The sequence below is a fragment of the Elephas maximus genome, chromosome 7 (assembly GCF_024166365.1).
Source record: "Elephas maximus indicus isolate mEleMax1 chromosome 7, mEleMax1 primary haplotype, whole genome shotgun sequence".
Classification (NCBI taxonomy): domain Eukaryota; kingdom Metazoa; phylum Chordata; class Mammalia; order Proboscidea; family Elephantidae; genus Elephas; species Elephas maximus.
Window position 1 is genome coordinate 124,040,772 of NC_064825.1, and position 16,042 is coordinate 124,056,813.

Below are 16,042 nucleotides of genomic sequence, written 5' to 3' on the forward strand. Positions count from 1 at the left end.
ACAGGGTGGTCCATGGCTCTGTCAGGGCAGGCCCAGGTGGTTGTCAACTGGCCCCATTTGGCCCTTCCTGCCCCTGCAGGCCTCCTTCCCTGGAATCTGAATTTGGGTCTGATTCAGGTGTCAGATGCCTTTACAGGTACGCTGCTTGGGGGGTGGGGGATGTGGAAGCGGAAGTGGCTTTTCTCTGCTTGGCCAGGAGCTTTCTAAAGGGAGCCCAATACCCCGTGTCCCTCCTGGCAGAGGCGGGCCAGTCCCCGGTTAGGTCAGTTAGTCCAGAGGGAAGCGGCCTCCTTTCTGACCTCAGGCGCGGGGGAGCGCTGGGCTTCGGATCCGCAGGGCACTAGGACCCGGCGGGCCGGCGGAGGGGCAGCCCATGTGCTGCTGGCCTCCCTCCCACCCTCGCGCCCGCTCCATTGTCTGGGAACTGCTGCCGCGGGGCGGGCGGCCGGGCCGGGAGGCGCGGAGCAGGCGCGGGAGATGCCGGGCCGAACCGCGGCCGCCTGAGCCGCCCGCCTAGTCCCCCGCCTTCTGTCGCAGGATGTGCGCCCAGGTGGCGGGGCGCGCGGCAGCGGCCCCCGGGGGGCCCTGCGGCCCCTGGCTCAGCCTCCTGGTGGCCCTCGCCCTGGACGTCGTGAGAGGTCAGCGAGGGGGTGGCGGGGCCGGGCGGGAGGGATGCGAGCCAGCCGGGATCCTGCCGGTGCTCAGACTAACCCCAGAGCCGGGGCGCACCAGGGCGCCCTGAGGGCTGGAGAGGTCAGGTTCCCGGGATGCTGTGCCCAGCCGCGCGCCCCTATTGCTTCCCTCACCTTGTACAATCCGGCAACTTCTTCCTGACCCAGGACCAGCCTGGCTGGGGCGCTCCCATGCCCCCTTTCCTTCCAGGAGCTTCCTCTCCAGCCTGGCATCTAACCTGGCTACCTCTGGTCGAGCTGCCACTGTCCCGGCGCACCAGCGTCCCCTTCTCTCCCTCATCTGCCTTTCATAGAGCTGCACTCAGTTGCTCCTAGCCACCCCCCTCATCATACCCACCCCCCAGGGAAGAGGAGCAGCCCCTTTGCCTGAGACCTGCGAGATAAGCTGCCCCCAGCCCCTTCCTTTGCCCCAAGGAGCGCTCCGACCTTGTGCCTCTGAGCCCTTGGAATCCTCAGCCCTAAGAAGGGTCAGCAGCTGCGCTGTGCCAGGGATGGGGGTCGGATGCCTCTTGGCGTGGGCTGGGGAGGTGGGCTGTGGCTGCAGAGTGGATAGGGTTACAGGAAAGGAGTGGGGGATAGTGAGGCACCCCCCAAACCTCCCCAGAATTGAGCCCTGGGTGATGGCAGTCAGGCTACAGAGCACCTTGTAATTACCGGGTAATGGAGTAGGAGGAGGACCCGAGGCCAGAGGCCAACCCCAGGGAGGGGCAGTCACTCACCTGTTACACTTGGGACTGGTGGGGAATCTCAGACACATGCTTCCATGCTGGGAGGGCTGCTGGTGGAGGGCGAGGCCATCCAGTCCCCCTCCCACCTCCAGGCCCAGAGTGGGATGGCTGATAGGAAGTGGGCTCCGGGGCTACTTTCAGCCACCTGCTTCCCTCCCTGAGGGACCAGGCCGGAGCCCTAATAACCAGAGAGACTCATCACATGCATTATGCAGCAGTCATTATGCCTTCCCCCCACCTCCCTGAAAGAACTCCACAGTTTACAAAGGCCTGCCCCATCCCTGGTGTCACTAAGTACTCCTGTAGGTGAGGAAATGGAGGCTCCAAGCTCCCTGAGGCAGAGCAAGGACTTAAACCCAGGTCTACAGATTCCCAGGATGTCCTCTCCAGGGAGGGCTGCTTGTTAGAGGTATTCTGGACTGAGTAAGACAAGGCCTAGATGACAGACAGGAAGATGACTAACTCAGAGGAAGCACGAGGGGTGGGGGGTGAGGGAGAAGAACTGAGGGAGCTCATGGGAGGGTGAGCAATCAAGGAGGGCTTCCTTGAGGAGAAGGCAACTTTCATTGGTCCTGAAGGGAGCCCCTTGAGGAGGGAGGCTGCCACAGGGGAGTGAAACCTGCAAGTTCACTATTCCAACAGTGTAGGTAGGAGAGAGGCAGCCAGTGTAGAGGCAGGGTAGACTAGTGGTTAATGCCTGGGCTCTGCCCCCCATCTCCACCAAGCTCCAGCTGTGGAGCCTCAGGCAAGTATCTTAACCTTTCAACCTCATATCCATAAAATGGGGTTCGTTGTAGTAGAACCTAGCCTGTAGAGTTCCTTTCCACTTTAGCTACTCTACCTTCAAGAATAAGTTTCCATTTTGGCCTTTTCTTTCTTTCCTGTGTTTTTAATAACCTCTTGATTTCTTCATGTATGATGTCCTCGATGTCATGCCACAACTCATCTGGTCTTCAGTCATTAGTGTTTGATGTGTCAAATTGATTCTTGAGATAGTCTCTAAATTCAGGTGGGATATACTCAAGGACCTACTTTGCCTCTCGTGGACTTCTTTTAATTTTCTTCAGCTTCACCTTGAACTTGCATAAGAGCAATTGATAGTCTGATTCACAGTCAACCCCTGGCCTTCTTCTGACTGATGATATTGAGCTTCTCCATAGTCTCTTTCCACAGATGTAGTTGATTTAGTTCCTATGTGTTCCATCTGGTGAGGTCCACATGTATAGTTGCCACTTATGTCGCTGAAAAAGGTATTTCCAAAGAATAGCTCCTTAGTCTTGCAAAATTCTGTCGTCCAACCTCCGGCATTGTTTCTATTACTAAGCCTATATTTTCCGACTACTGATCCTTCTGCTTTGATTCTAACTTTCCCATTCCAATCACCAGTAATCATCAATGCATCTTGATTGCGTGTTTGATCTATTTCAGACAGGAGAAGTTGGTAAAAATCTTCGGTTTCTTCACCATTAGCATTAGTGGTTAGTGCGTAAATTTAAATAAGAGTTGTTTGTATTAGGTGGTCTTCCTTGTAGGTGTATATAGATGTTACCTCTCACTGACAGTGATGGGCTTCAGTATTGATCTTGAATATCACGTGCAAGTAAAATTTTTATGAAGATAATTAAAAAATGGTTGCAGCAGTATATCGACGAGGAACTGCCAGAAATTGAAGCCAGACTCAGAAGGGGACATAGAACAAGGGATGTCATTGCTGATGTCAGGTGGGTCTTGGCTGAAAGCAGAGAATACCAGAAAGATGTTTACCTGTGTTTTATTGAAGATACAAAGGCATTCAACTGCGTGGTTCACAACAGATTATGGATAACATTGTGAAGACTGGGAATTCCAAAATACTCAATTGTGCTCATGAGGAACCTGTACATAAACCAAGAGGCAGTTGTTTGAACAGAACAAGAGGGTACTGTGTGGTTTGAGATTGAGAAGGGTGTGCGTTTGGGTTGTATCCTTATACCATACCGATTCAATCTGTGTGCTGAGCTAATAATCCAAGAAGCTGGACTATATGAAGAAGAACATGACATCAAGATTGGATGAGGACTCACTAACAACCTGGGATATGCAGATGATACAACCTTGCTTGTTGAAAGCGAAGAGGACCTGAAGCACTTACTGAGAAAGATCAAAGACTACAGCTTTCAGTATGGATTTCACCTCAACGTAAAGAAAAAAAATTCTCACGGCTAGACCAATAAGCAACATCATAATAAATGGAGAAAAGATTGAAGTTGTCAAGGATTTCATTCTACTTGGATTCACAGTCAACACCCGTGGAAGCAGCAGTCAAGAAATCAAACGATGTATTGCATTAAGCAAATCTGCCAAAGACCTCTTTAAAGTGCTAAAAAGCAAAGATGTCACTTTGAGGCCTAAGGTGCACCTGGTCTGAGCCACAGTGTTTTTAATCACCTCATATGCATTCAAAAGCTGGACAATGAATAAGGAAGCCTGAAGAATTGATGCCTTTGAATTACAAATTGGCAAAGAATACTGAATATATCGTGGACTACCAGAAGAATGAACACATCTGTCTTGGAAGAAGTGCAGCCAGAATGCTTCTTAGAGGCAAGGATAGTGAGATTTTGTCTCACCTAGTTTGGACATGTTATCAGGTGGGACCAGTCCCTGGAGAAGGACATCATGCTTGGTAAAGTAGAGGGTCAGTGAAAAAGAGGAAGACCCTCAAGGAGATGGACTGATACAGCGGCTGCAACAATGGGCTCAAACATGACAACGATTGTGAGGATGGTGCAGGACCAGACGGTGTTTCACTCCGTTGTGCGTAGGGTTGCTGTGAGTCAGAAGCAACTCAGTGGTACCTAACAACAACAAAAGTCCATAGTGTTGTTACTAAAATGAAAAGAGTTAGTATAAGTAAAATGTGTAAAATAATGCCATGCATATAGTTAAGTGTTCAAAAAATGTTAATTATTATTATTAGGACTAACTATTAATCAATTAAAGAGCCCTGGTGGTGCAATGGTTAAGCACTTGGCTCCTAACCAAAAGGTTGGTGGTTCAAACACACCTAGTGGGTCTATAGGAGAAAAGCCTGGCAATCTGCTTCCATAAAAATCACGGCCAAGGACGTTCTACTCTGTTACATGGTGTAACTATGAGTCAGAATCAACTCGACAGTACCCAACAACAACCGTAGTCAGTTGGCATAAATCAAATATGGCCTTAGTGGTCCTTTGGCCTCCAGGTTGTTGAATATTTTGACTGTCTCTCCAGGTTCATGGTCCTCACCCCATCTCTGGGGACTCACATGGCTTCATAATCCTTTTCAGCATCCCCTCATACCACTCTAGTACTCCGAGACCCAGTTGGGAGAGGGCAGAAAGGAGCAAGCTTAGAAAGGTGGTCTGGGGTTGCCATGGCAATGACTGGGCTGCCCAGCCAAGTCTGACCAAGGACCCAGGGTCAGAGGGAGAGTCTTCATTTCTACAAAACTCATCTCTTCACAGTTGTTTATCTGCTGGGCCCCACTTGGGGAGAGTCATACCCCACAAATGCCATATTGGTATCAGAGGCAAGTAGGCAGGGAGCAGGAATAGAGGATGAAGGGCATGGAGAAAGTTTTGCTGGCAGGAGGAAGGAATGCGTTAGAAACTGTCATCCAGGTACTGTGGAACAAGTCCTGGACTCAGATTCAAATTCTGCCTCTGTTACATGCTACGTGTGTGGGGTTCTTTCAGTCAGTGTCCTCATCTGTGAAATGGGAGATTGCCCCTGGACCCGAGGGCATGGAACATTTACCTTTCTGCCTCTGCTGCCCACCGCCTCTGGGCCTCAGGTTGGAGCCCGATTCAGCCCCTGGCTGCCCAGGAGCTGTCACCATCCCCACCCCTTCTCCCTCTTCAGTGGGCTGTGACCAGGACCCCCTGGACCCCGTCTACCTGCCGGCAGCCCTGGAGCTCCTGGATGCCCCTGAGCACTTCCGCGTGCAGCAGGTGGGCCACTACCCACCGGCCAACTCCACCCTGGGCTCCCGATCTGAGACCTTTCTGCTCCTGCAGCCGTGGCCTAGGGCCCAGCCGCTTCTCCGGGCCTCCTACCCACCCTTCACCACTCAGCAGGTAAGGAGGGGGTACAGGCACTCCCAGGCTAATGGACTCAGAGCCTGAGGTCTGCTGTGTGTGGCTCAGGGATGTTCCCCAGCACCCGTTGGGCTTCCCATTTCCCAGATGGGGAAACTGAGGCCCACAAAGGCTCTCTCCTGGCTTCCACCTTCCCAGGTCCTGCTTTCTTATTCTCCCTCCAGGTGGTCCCTCCCCAGGTCACTGAGCCCCACCAGCAGCCAGTCCCATGGGATGTGCGAGCCGTGTCGGTGGAAGCAGCCGTGACTCCAGCGGAGCCCCATGCCCGTGTCCTCTTCCATCTCAAAGGGCAGGATTGGCCGCCGGGGCCCAGCAGCCTGCCCTGTGCTCGGCTCCATGCCAAACACCCTGTGGGCAATGCTCACAGAGCCTGCCGCTTCCAGGTGAGTGGGTGGGCCCACGTAGGCTGGCCTTGAGAGTGGGCCCAGGGTGTGAAGAAAAGAACTCGGCCCTCATGGGAAGTTTCTGTTCTGAGAGATTTCACAGGGGCCCATGAAAGGGTCATTTAGGGCCCCTAGGGGGTTCAGTCCATTGTATCTGACTTTGGACAAATAACTTAATCTCTCCGAGCCTCAGTTTTCTCATCTGTAGAGTGGTAAGAACTTCTATCTCATACGAAGTTGGAGTAAAGAATAAGTGAGAGGATGCAAGAATAGCCTTTAGCACAATGCCTGGCACAGAGGAATACTCAGCAAATTGTGTGCATTATTGTTGCTGCTACTTTTATAATGGCTGTCTCTGCTATTGGAGTCTGGCACAGGAATCCATTGGAGAGAGGTATTTTGTGGGCTTTGAGAATCTGAGGGAGGCCCTAGGTGACGCAAACGGTCAAGCACTAGACTACTAACCAAAAATTGGCGGTTTGGACCCACCCAGAGATGCCTCAGAGGAAAGACCTGGCAATGTGCTTCTGAAAGGTTCTAGTCTTGAAAACCCTTTGGAGCAGTTCTGCTCTGCACACATGGCATCGCCATGAGTGGGAATGGACTCAACGGCAATGGGCTTAGGATACTGAGAAGAAGCCCAAGTTGTTGCCAGGGCAGTCCTAGGGCATAAGGGTGAGTCGTTGGGATTGGCTCACTTTGGAATGAAACCATTCCCCAAGGTGGAATAACATCCTGCAGACATGTTCCACCTTACTACATGAGTCATGTATTGTCACCTGGGACACATCGCTGGCCCACCCTGGCTCTGTCATTCATGGGCCCCTCCAGCTCTGGTTCCCTGACAGGCACTGGGCATCCACTCCCACCCGACCCCAGTCTCCCATGCCAACCAGGACCATCGTGTCTCTACAGCCGTCCCTGGGGGCCTGCGTGGTGGAGCTGGAGTTCCCTTCACACTGGTTCTCTCAGGCGTTCACCACACGGGCGGAGCTGGCCTATACACTGGAGCCTGCAGCCGAGGGCCCTGGAGGCTGTGGCCCTGGTGGGGAGGAGGACCCTGGGAAGCAGGCACTTCCAGTTGGTGGCGTGGAGCTGCGGCCGGCAGACCCCCCACAGTACCAAGAGGTGCCCCTGGACGAGGCCGTGACTCTGCGGGTGCCCAACGTGCCCGTACGGCCCGGCCAGGTCTTCAGTGCCACCCTGCTTCTTCGGCACAATTTCACAGCTGGCCTCCTGACCCTGCGGTGAGCACCGGGCCTGGGCATGGGGGTGTGGGGCAGGAGTCTCTAAGGAAGACTGGTCTGGTCCCTGCTCCTCTTGGGGTCTTTGCTGAAACCCTAAACTTCTGTAAAACCCCTGTCTACCAAAACCCCTCGAGATAAAGAGCTGTGCTTGCCGTGGCAGCAGGCACGACCAGTGATGGGCATAGCCCTGAACTTAAGGTTAGAGGTAGGGAGGCACCCCTGTCCCTGGTGCCTTTCTGAGACAATTCTTTTTTTTTTTTGTGTGTGTGTGTGTGTGTGTGTGTGAAATTATACATACACCAGAAAATACACCCATTCATCAATTTCTACATCTACAATTCAGTAACATTGGTTACATTCTTCACATTGTGTCACCATTCTCACTGTCTCCACCCTTGTTGTCTTAGACTCTCTACCCCCTACCCTTCTTATCTCTGCTTCAGAGTTACTGTTGACAATTTGATCTCATGGAGATAATTCTTTGTGAGATCAAAAGAGTGCAACGCTCATGGTGAACATTCTTTACTAATTTCACTATACACGTTTAAAGATGGCTTCAAGGGATAATTTTGGTTCATGGTTTGAAGGTTTTCTCAGAGTGATAGATTTGGAGGTTCCTCCAGTCTCAATAGTTCTAGTACGTCTGGATTCTATAAGAATTCGATCCCTTGATCAAGGTGTTCAGTAATGGTAGCCAGGTACCATCCAGTTCTTCTGGTCTCATGGTCTTCATGAGGCAGTTAGACCTGCAGTCCAGTTCCTTCCCTGATTCCTGTATCTCCTTCCTCTGCTGGTGCAGGTGAATAGAGACCAATTGTTATATCTTAGGTGGCTGCTTGCAAGCTTCGAAGACCCCTCTCTGAGACACCTTTGTCCAATGTGGGTAACATTGCCCACTTCACAGGGCAGCTGCAAGGCTCTAAAAAAAAACCCATGGGCATTGAGTCAATTCCAACTCATAGCAACCTTAAAGGACAGAGTAGAACTGCCCCATAGGGTTTCCAAGGAGTGGCTGGTGGATTTGACCTGCCGACCTTTTGGTTAAGAGCTCAGCTCTTAACCACTATGCCACCAGAGCAGCTCCAAGGCTTTAGGAAGGGGAGAAAGGGGAGGGCTTAGAAACCGGAAAGAGGAGTGCCTGGTATGTGTGGTGGTGGTCGGGGGCCTAGTGCTCTAATGCCCCAGAGAGGGGTATTTGTCCCAGTCACATTCAGGTGCATATTCCCCTCTGCTTGCCACTCTTGCCCCAGCTCCCTGGTCTGTGGACACACCCGTTCCTCCCCACAGGAAGGGCCTCCTCTTTGTATCCCTTCCCCCACAGTAGCCTCCCCACCCAACTCATTAGCCAGGATTGGCGGAGTATGACTTGCCTCTCCTGTACTTGGGTTAGTGAGTGTCCCATCCCTGTGTGTCTCATGGGTGCCTCGAATACCTCCCCATCTCTCACTCCCTTACACGCTCACTAACCAGATCTTTGCTGGATGCTTGCGATATGCCAAGCCCTGTGTCTCCACTCTGGAGATACCAAGAGGAGCAGGCTCAGGCCCCATCCAGCACCAAGGAGCTCCCAGGGTGGGGAAGGGGTCCCAGTGGGCATGAATGGGGTTAGAAGGCACATGGGTCTATGTGCTCTGAGGAAGGGCCAAAGGGCTGTGGGGGTTGGGATGGAGGAAATTCACCCTGCCACAGAAAGTTAGGCCAAGCTTTCTAAAGGAAATGGCATTGGAGTTATTGGAGGATTGAAAATGAACCAATACAGAAAGGAAGGGCAGACCAGGTGGAAGGCATGGGCTGAGCAACCGCCTGGAGGCATGGGTGGCCTTTGTGCATGGGAGAAGAACTTCTGATGTGGTCAATGCCAAAAGTGTGGGAGAGATGTCACAGCCAAAGATAAGGCTGGAGCAGGCCCTGGAGGGCCTCGAATGCCAGGCTAAGACTTGACCAGTGGGCAGTGGAGAATCATAAGTGGTCTTTGAGTGGGAGAGTCTTTGGCATGACCTGGGTTGAGGTGAACTCCTTCTGAGAGCAGGTTGGAGGATGGCGAGGAGGAGATTCAGACAGGAACCCAGGAGGCTGGAGTCTTTGGCCCCTGTCCCTTATCTTCCCCTTCAGATCCAATCCATAGCTTGGTACCCACCTTGACACACTGGACCTATGTCCTGTCCCCCAGGATCAAGGTGAAGAAGGGGCTGCATGTGATGGCCGCCCGCCCAGTCCAGCCCACCATCTGGACTGCCAAGCTGGACCGCTTCAAAAGTTCAAAGCACCACACCACCCTCATCACCTGCCACCGTGCTGGGTCCTCAGGGCCAGACTCCAGGTGGGCAGCTCCCCATCCCAGGGGGTGGAGGAGGGAGGCCAGGTCCTGGAGTGCTAGAGGGCAGGTTTACCGGGCCCAAGGGAAGGGGGCCGCCATGATGCCTCCATCTCCCCATGTGAGCAGGGGCAAGAATAGACTTTTTCAAGGAAGCTATACAGAGCTGGTATATCATTCATTCATTCAGCCACATTTATCCAGCCCCAACCACATGCCAGGCACTGTTAGGGTCTGTGATTCCTATTCCCGGTGATGCCATTATATCCTGGCCACCCTGCTGAGCCCTCACTGCCATTAACCTGCCCCCACCTCCCAGCACGTGGTCCTCTTTTTCTGAGACTTTATAATTCAAAAAAGAAGGCCAGCTTTCCTTGCAGACCTTAACATTCATGAACTCTTCTTATTTATGCCCTGAGCCTGGGTCAAGGCCATGAGCTTTGTAGCCCCTGCTCGAATCTTGGTCCTAACAGTTTTCAGATGAATAACCTTGAGCAAGCCAGTAAACCTCCTACTTCATCCCTTTCCCCCACCTCAGCCTCGTTTTCCTCACTTGTAAAATGGGGATAATAACATATCACTCAGGGTTTGTGAAAATAAATGAGATACTGTATATCAAACACCCAGGACCAGTCCTGGCACGCAGTAGATATTTGATCAAAGGAAGCAATGAGAGTTACTATTCAGAGAGTTGAGTGTCCAGTGCTGGGACTTGGAATCGAATCCTCCTGCTTGTTGGAAATTGACATCAGGTGCTTTACACCATCCTAATGGCCCTGGAAAGTAGCTGTCTGAGTGGAGGGGGCTGAGTGAAGCCAGCAAGCGTTCTGAGAGGTGGTTAAATGCTGCGTGGATCTTGTAGAGCTCAAGAATGGATAAGAGCCTGGGCTCTAGAACTGGGATGCTTGGGCTTGGATCCCAGCCCAACCACTTAGTTGCTGTGGGACCTTGGATGAGGGACATAACCCCTGTACCTTGGCTTCCTCATCTGTAAAGTGATAATCTCCTAGTGCTTAACTGATGAATACATGGAGTGCTGAGGACAGTGCCTGGCAGCTCGCAAGCACTCAGTTCCTCTCTCCTCTGCCTGCAGCCCCCTTCAACTGTCTGAGTTCCTGTGGGTGGACTTTGCGGTGGAGAATGGCACCGGTGGGGGCGTGGCAGTCACTCGCCCCGTCACTTGGCAGCTGGAGTACCCCGGCCAGGCCCCTGAGGCAGAGAAGGACAAAATGGTGTGGGAGATCCTGGTGTCGGAGCGGGACGTAAGAGCCCTCATCCCACTGGCTAAGGTAAGGAGACCCTACCTCTGCCTGGCCGGGTGGGGGCCAAGTATCGGGGCCCCACAAGCTGAGGGGCTTGGGACTGAGCTTCTCCTGTACTCCCAGGCAGAGGAGCTGGTGAATACGGCACCGCTGACTGGAGTACCCCGGCGAGTCCCTGTGCGCCTTGTCACTGTGGACAGTGGGGGGGCCCTCGTGGAGGTGACAGAGCATGTTGGCTGTGAGTCGGCCAACACACAGGTCCTGCAGGTGAGTGGCACATGCCAACCCCACATAAGTATGCATTTGTGCACACATGGTGACACACCCCAGCTTGCCTCCTTCCCCACTTGGGTCCCTGTGAGAACTCCTTCTCCTTGAGATCAGAAACCTCATAGGGTAACCCCAGTTCACCTTCTTTTGTTCCCACCAGAGTCCGGTGGCAGCCAGGTAACCCTAAGAGCCACCAGCTAGGGCACTTTCATGTTTATTGTTGCATTGGCGTGGTCCCTGGATGGTGCAAATGGTTAAGTGCTCAACTACTAGCCAAAATGTTGGTGGTCTGAACCCACAGTGGTGCCTTGGAAGACAGGCCTGGCGATCTGCTTCCAAAAGGTCGCAGCCTTGAAAACCCTATGGAGCAGTTCTACTCTGCATACATAGGGTCACTGAGTCACAATTGACTTGACAGCACCCAACAACAACAACAAATTGAATTTGCAAGTGAGCTGACGCAGGAGAGTTAAGAGCATGTCCTTTAGGATCAGAAGGTTTTAGTTTGAAACCCATCTTTGTTATCTACTAGCTGTGTGATCTTGGGCAGGTCTCTTAACTTCCCTGAGCCTTGGTTTCCTACACTATAAAATGGGAATATGTCTTATGGTTGTTGTAAGAATTAAAATCTCCTAGGACAGTATCCAGCAGAAACAGTGGTAGATACTATTAGGATAATAATATAATAATTATAAAGTTATTATTTTTAGAACTTTGCAATGACCTGCGAGGTCCAGTGGAAACCCTGGTGGCATTGTGGTTAAGAGCTACAGCTGCTAACCAAAAGGCCGGCAGTTCGAATCCACCAGGCGCTCCTTGGAAACTATGGGGCAGTTCTACTTTGTCCTATAGGGTCACTATGAGTTGGAATCGACTCAACAGCAGTGGGTTTATGGGTGAGGTTCAAAGGGTCAGGACAACTTTCCACATTTTGAAGTTCTGAAGGGAAAGCCGGGGATCTGCATTTACACGAATCCTGGCCACCTGAGTGGAGAAGGTGTCTTTCTCCCCCGTGGCGGTGCTTTGCCCACAGGTATGTGGCTCCTACCTGGTTCCCACATGAGGGCCCTTGGATGGCTAGGTCCCTCAGCCTCTGTCCACCTGCCTATGGCTGGTTGCCCCTTGGCTCCAGCAACACAGTCAGAGGCCAGCACTAACGAAGAGCCAAATTTGTGAGTTCAAACCCCTCCTCTACGGGGAGGAAGACTGCTGCATGTTTCCCCACGTGAACCCCAGGCGAACTCACAGAATGGCCCAGTTCTTCCAGGGGCTGTGGGCCTTGGAGAAACAGCGAGTTCTTTAAGGACAGTGGTTTAACCAACAAACCACCATGACATACATTACAGCAAAATACAGAACTGGATTTCAGCTGTACCATGTCTTAGGCCTTGGTGTCAGAGCTGCCCTCTCTGGCCCCTCTTGTTCCATGGCTCAGCCTGCCCCTCCTCCCCCACCCTCTGCCTTCCCACAGGTGTCCGAGACCTGTGATGCTGTGTTTGTGGCCGGCAAGGAGAGCCGGGGTGCTCGAGGGGTCCGGGTAGACTTCTGGTGGCGGCGGTTGCGGGCCTCACTGCTGCTGACCGTGTGGGCCCCGCTGCTGCCCCTGCGCATTGAGCTGACCGACACCACCCTGGAGCAGGTCCGCGGTTGGAGGGTCCCTGGCCCAATGGAGGGGTGAGCAGAGGCCTGGGAAGGCTGGCAGGCCATGGGCACACAGCCATGAGCCCCAGGTGGGGCCAGAAACATTACCCAGTTGCTTGCAGCTCCTCCCTGCCTGTTCCTGCCCCTCACCACCCAGCCCCTGACCACGTTATTTGACACTGCCAACCTCCAAACTCCCTGGCCCCCTTCCCTGCCTTGTTTCTCTCTGTAGTAATTCTGTTGGTTGTCTGCCTACCCTTCTCTTCTCACCGAGAATGTAAACTCCAGGAAGGCAGGGCTTTGGGGGTTTTCTGTTTTCTATTCTGTTCACCGGTCCCAGTTTGCGCCTGACTACTAACCTGAAGTTGGCGGTTGCAACCCACCCAGTGGTAGAGCAGAAGAAAGCCCTGGCAATCTGCTTCCATAGAGATTACAGCCAAGAAAACCCTATGGAGCAGTTCTATTCTGTAATACATGGGGTCACCATGAGCTGGAATTGACTGGACAGCAATCGAGTTTGGTTTCAGTTATTCTTTTCACTGCTGTAACCTCAAAGTCGAAGCTGGTACCTCGATCAGTAAATATTGAATAAACCCTGAGGCTCTCCCACCCGAACCCTGGAGTCGGGGGGCGGGGGGGGGGGGGCGGGGAACAGGTCTTTTAAGTCTAAGCCCTTTGGCCGCCTACTCAATGACAGTGGTCCACTTAGGGGTTAGAGGAGGGTGAGAGCGGCTTGATAGACAAGCCCAGGCACCAATCAGGAACGGGGCTGGGGCGTCAGCGCCTCCAGGTGGAAGAGCCTGGCCCCGACAGGTGCACTAGTCAGTGAATTTTGATAACCCGGAGCCCAGAGCCTCTTGATAGGCTGGGGCGTGCGCAGGTTGGGAGCCAAGGGTCTCCTGAGGGTGGGGTTCTTGGCTAGTCGGGGGGAGGGAGCGGGGCCCTCGGCTGGCTGGGGAGGGGAGCCGGGCCGGCGTTGACCCCCGCCCGCCCGCAGGGCCGCGGAGCCCGAGGCTGCAGCTGGGGCGGAGGAAGCGGAGCGGCGAGCCCGCGGCTGCCGCTTGCAGTACCAGCACGCCGGCGTGCGCTTTCTCGTCCCCTTCGCGGCCCACCCGCTGGACGGCGGCCGCCGCCTCACCCACTTACTCGGGCCTGACTGGCTGCTGGACGTGTCCCACCTTGTGGCGCCGCACGCCCGCGTGCAGGACCCGCGCATAGCCTCGTTGGAGGGCGGCCGCGTCCTGGTGGGCCGGGAGCCCGGCGTCACCTCCATCGAGGTGAGCGGGCGCGGAGCTCCTCTGAGAAGGATGTAGGTGGTCCCTAGAATGTATGGGCAAGTGTGAAGCGTGTAGGAGGAGCTCAGGGTGTACCTGGGGAGGTGTGTAGCCTAGGTGTGTGAAGAGTGAATTGGGGATTGGATGAGAGTGGGGTAGCCCAGGGATTGGGGGAAGTCCCTTAGGCTGGGCGAGGACACGTGGGGGTCTTGAGAAAGGAGGGACCTGTTCCCTAGGTGTGGGACTGCGATCCAGGTTTGGATAGCCCACATAGTTGAGGTTGTGAAGGATGGGGGAGAGCAGCCTGTGAGTATGCTGGAGGCAGCAATCAGATTCCTTCGTGGGGGGTGGGGGTCTGGGGTCTCACAGAGTGGAGAGGCTGTTCATGCACAAGGCCCCCACCTCCACCTCTCTCCCACCCTCAGGTGCGTTCCCCACTCTCTGACTCCATCCTGGGGGAGCAGGCGCTGGCTGTGACGGATGACAAGGTCTCGGTGCTGGAGCTGCGGGTGCAGCCAGTGATGGGCATCTCGCTGGCCCTGAGCCGGGGCACTGCCCACCCCGGGGAGGTCACAGCCACATGTTGGGCACAGTCAGCCCTCCCTGCTCCAAAGCAGGTGACAGTTGGGAGCCAGGGGGATGAGGTCATGGTCTCCAGATGGGGGCTGATGGCAGAGGGGGATGGGAGCCCTGGTACTTCGACCCCTCATCCTAGGGTTTTCAGAATGAGGACTTACTTCCCTGTGAGGTAGTGAGCTCTCCGTGGCTGGAGGTGATCAAGCAGTGGCTGGCTGGAGTGTGGCAGTGGGAGGTTGATTAGATGGCTCTAACTGAGGACCCTCCCGATGACCCAGACCCCGGGGCTGAGTGGCAGAAAGGTGATTGACGCCGGTCCCCTCTCTCCCTGTGTTGTGTCCACCTGCCTGTGTCTCTGTTTTCTCTCTGGTCTCTTCTTCTCCGTGTGGCCTGTCTCTGTGGGAGTGGTCTCTGTGTGCATGCGTGCGTGCCCTTGCTTGTCTCTGCCTGTGTCCGTGTGCCCCACAGGAAGTGGCCCTCTCCCTGTGGCTGTCCTTCTCGGACCACACCCTGGCCCCTGCTGAGCTCTACAACCGCAGTGACCTGGGACTGTCCATCTTGGCTGAGGAGCCTGGCGCCATCCTGCCAGCCGAGGAGCAGGGCGCCCAGCTCGGGGTGGTGGTGAGTGGGGCGGGTGCTGAGGGGCTGCCCCTGCATGTGGCTCTGCACCCAGCTGAGCCCTGCCGCCGGGGCCGCCACCGAGTGCCCCTAGCCTCTGGCACTGCCTGGCTGGGGCTACCCCCTGCCCCCACCCCAGCCCCTGCCCTCCCATCCAGCCCAGCCCGGAGCCCACCAGCCACAGAGGCCAGCCTGGGTGGTGGAAGGTGGGCAGTGGGCAGTGTGGGGGGTCGTGAGGGTGTGAGGGGCAAGTTTGAGCCGGTAGAGGAGGAGGCCGGGAAGGAGGAGGCCGAGGCCAGGGAGGAGGACGAGGAGGAGATGGTGCCTGCCCCTCAGCGGGTCACCGACCTGGAGCTGGGCATGTACGCCCTGCTGGGCATCTTCTGTCTGGCCATCCTCATCTTCCTGGTCAATGGTGTGGTCTTCGTGCTGCGCTACCAGCGCAAGGAGCCTCCTGATAGCGCCACCGACCCTGCCTCCCCCCAGCCCCACAACTGGGTCTGGCTGGGCACTGACCAGGAGGAACTGAGCCGTCAGCTGGACCGGCGGTCCCCTGGCCCGGCCAAGGGGGAGGGGGGCTGCCCCTGCGAGAGTGGGGGAGGAGAGGAGGCCCCAGCCCTGGCTCCCGGCCCCCCCGGGGGCACCACCGGCTCCTCCAGCACCCTGGCCCGAAAGGAAGCTGGGGGGCGGCGGAAGCGCGTTGAGTTTGTGACGTTTGCACCAGCGCCCCCAGCCCAGCTGCCTGAGGAGCCCGCAGGGGCCCCTGCTGTGCAGTCCATCTTGGTGGCGGGCGAGGAGGACATCCGCTGGGTGTGTGAGGACATGGGGCTGAAGGACCCGGAAGAGCTGCGCAGTTATATGGAAAGGATTCGCGGCAGCTCCTGACCTCGTCCCCACCTGCCTGGTGGTCTTCAGGCCA

At 55.0% G+C, this 16,042-nt stretch overlaps 1 protein-coding gene across 1 annotated transcript; it reads left to right on the forward strand.

Moving 5' to 3' along the window:
• Window positions 1-100: 100 nt before the first annotated feature.
• On the forward strand, window positions 101-16,011 carry TMEM132A (transmembrane protein 132A). Its single transcript, XM_049892122.1, has 11 exons — window positions 101-638; window positions 5,303-5,517; window positions 5,703-5,921; window positions 6,837-7,168; window positions 9,339-9,488; window positions 10,576-10,771; window positions 10,868-11,011; window positions 12,486-12,688; window positions 13,653-13,932; window positions 14,355-14,546; window positions 14,974-16,011. Exons 1-11 carry the CDS (start codon window positions 539-541, stop codon window positions 16,006-16,008), a joined length of 3,066 nt encoding a protein of 1,021 aa, XP_049748079.1. The 5' UTR covers window positions 101-538; the 3' UTR covers window positions 16,009-16,011.
• The last annotated feature ends 31 nt before the right edge of the window (window positions 16,012-16,042 follow it).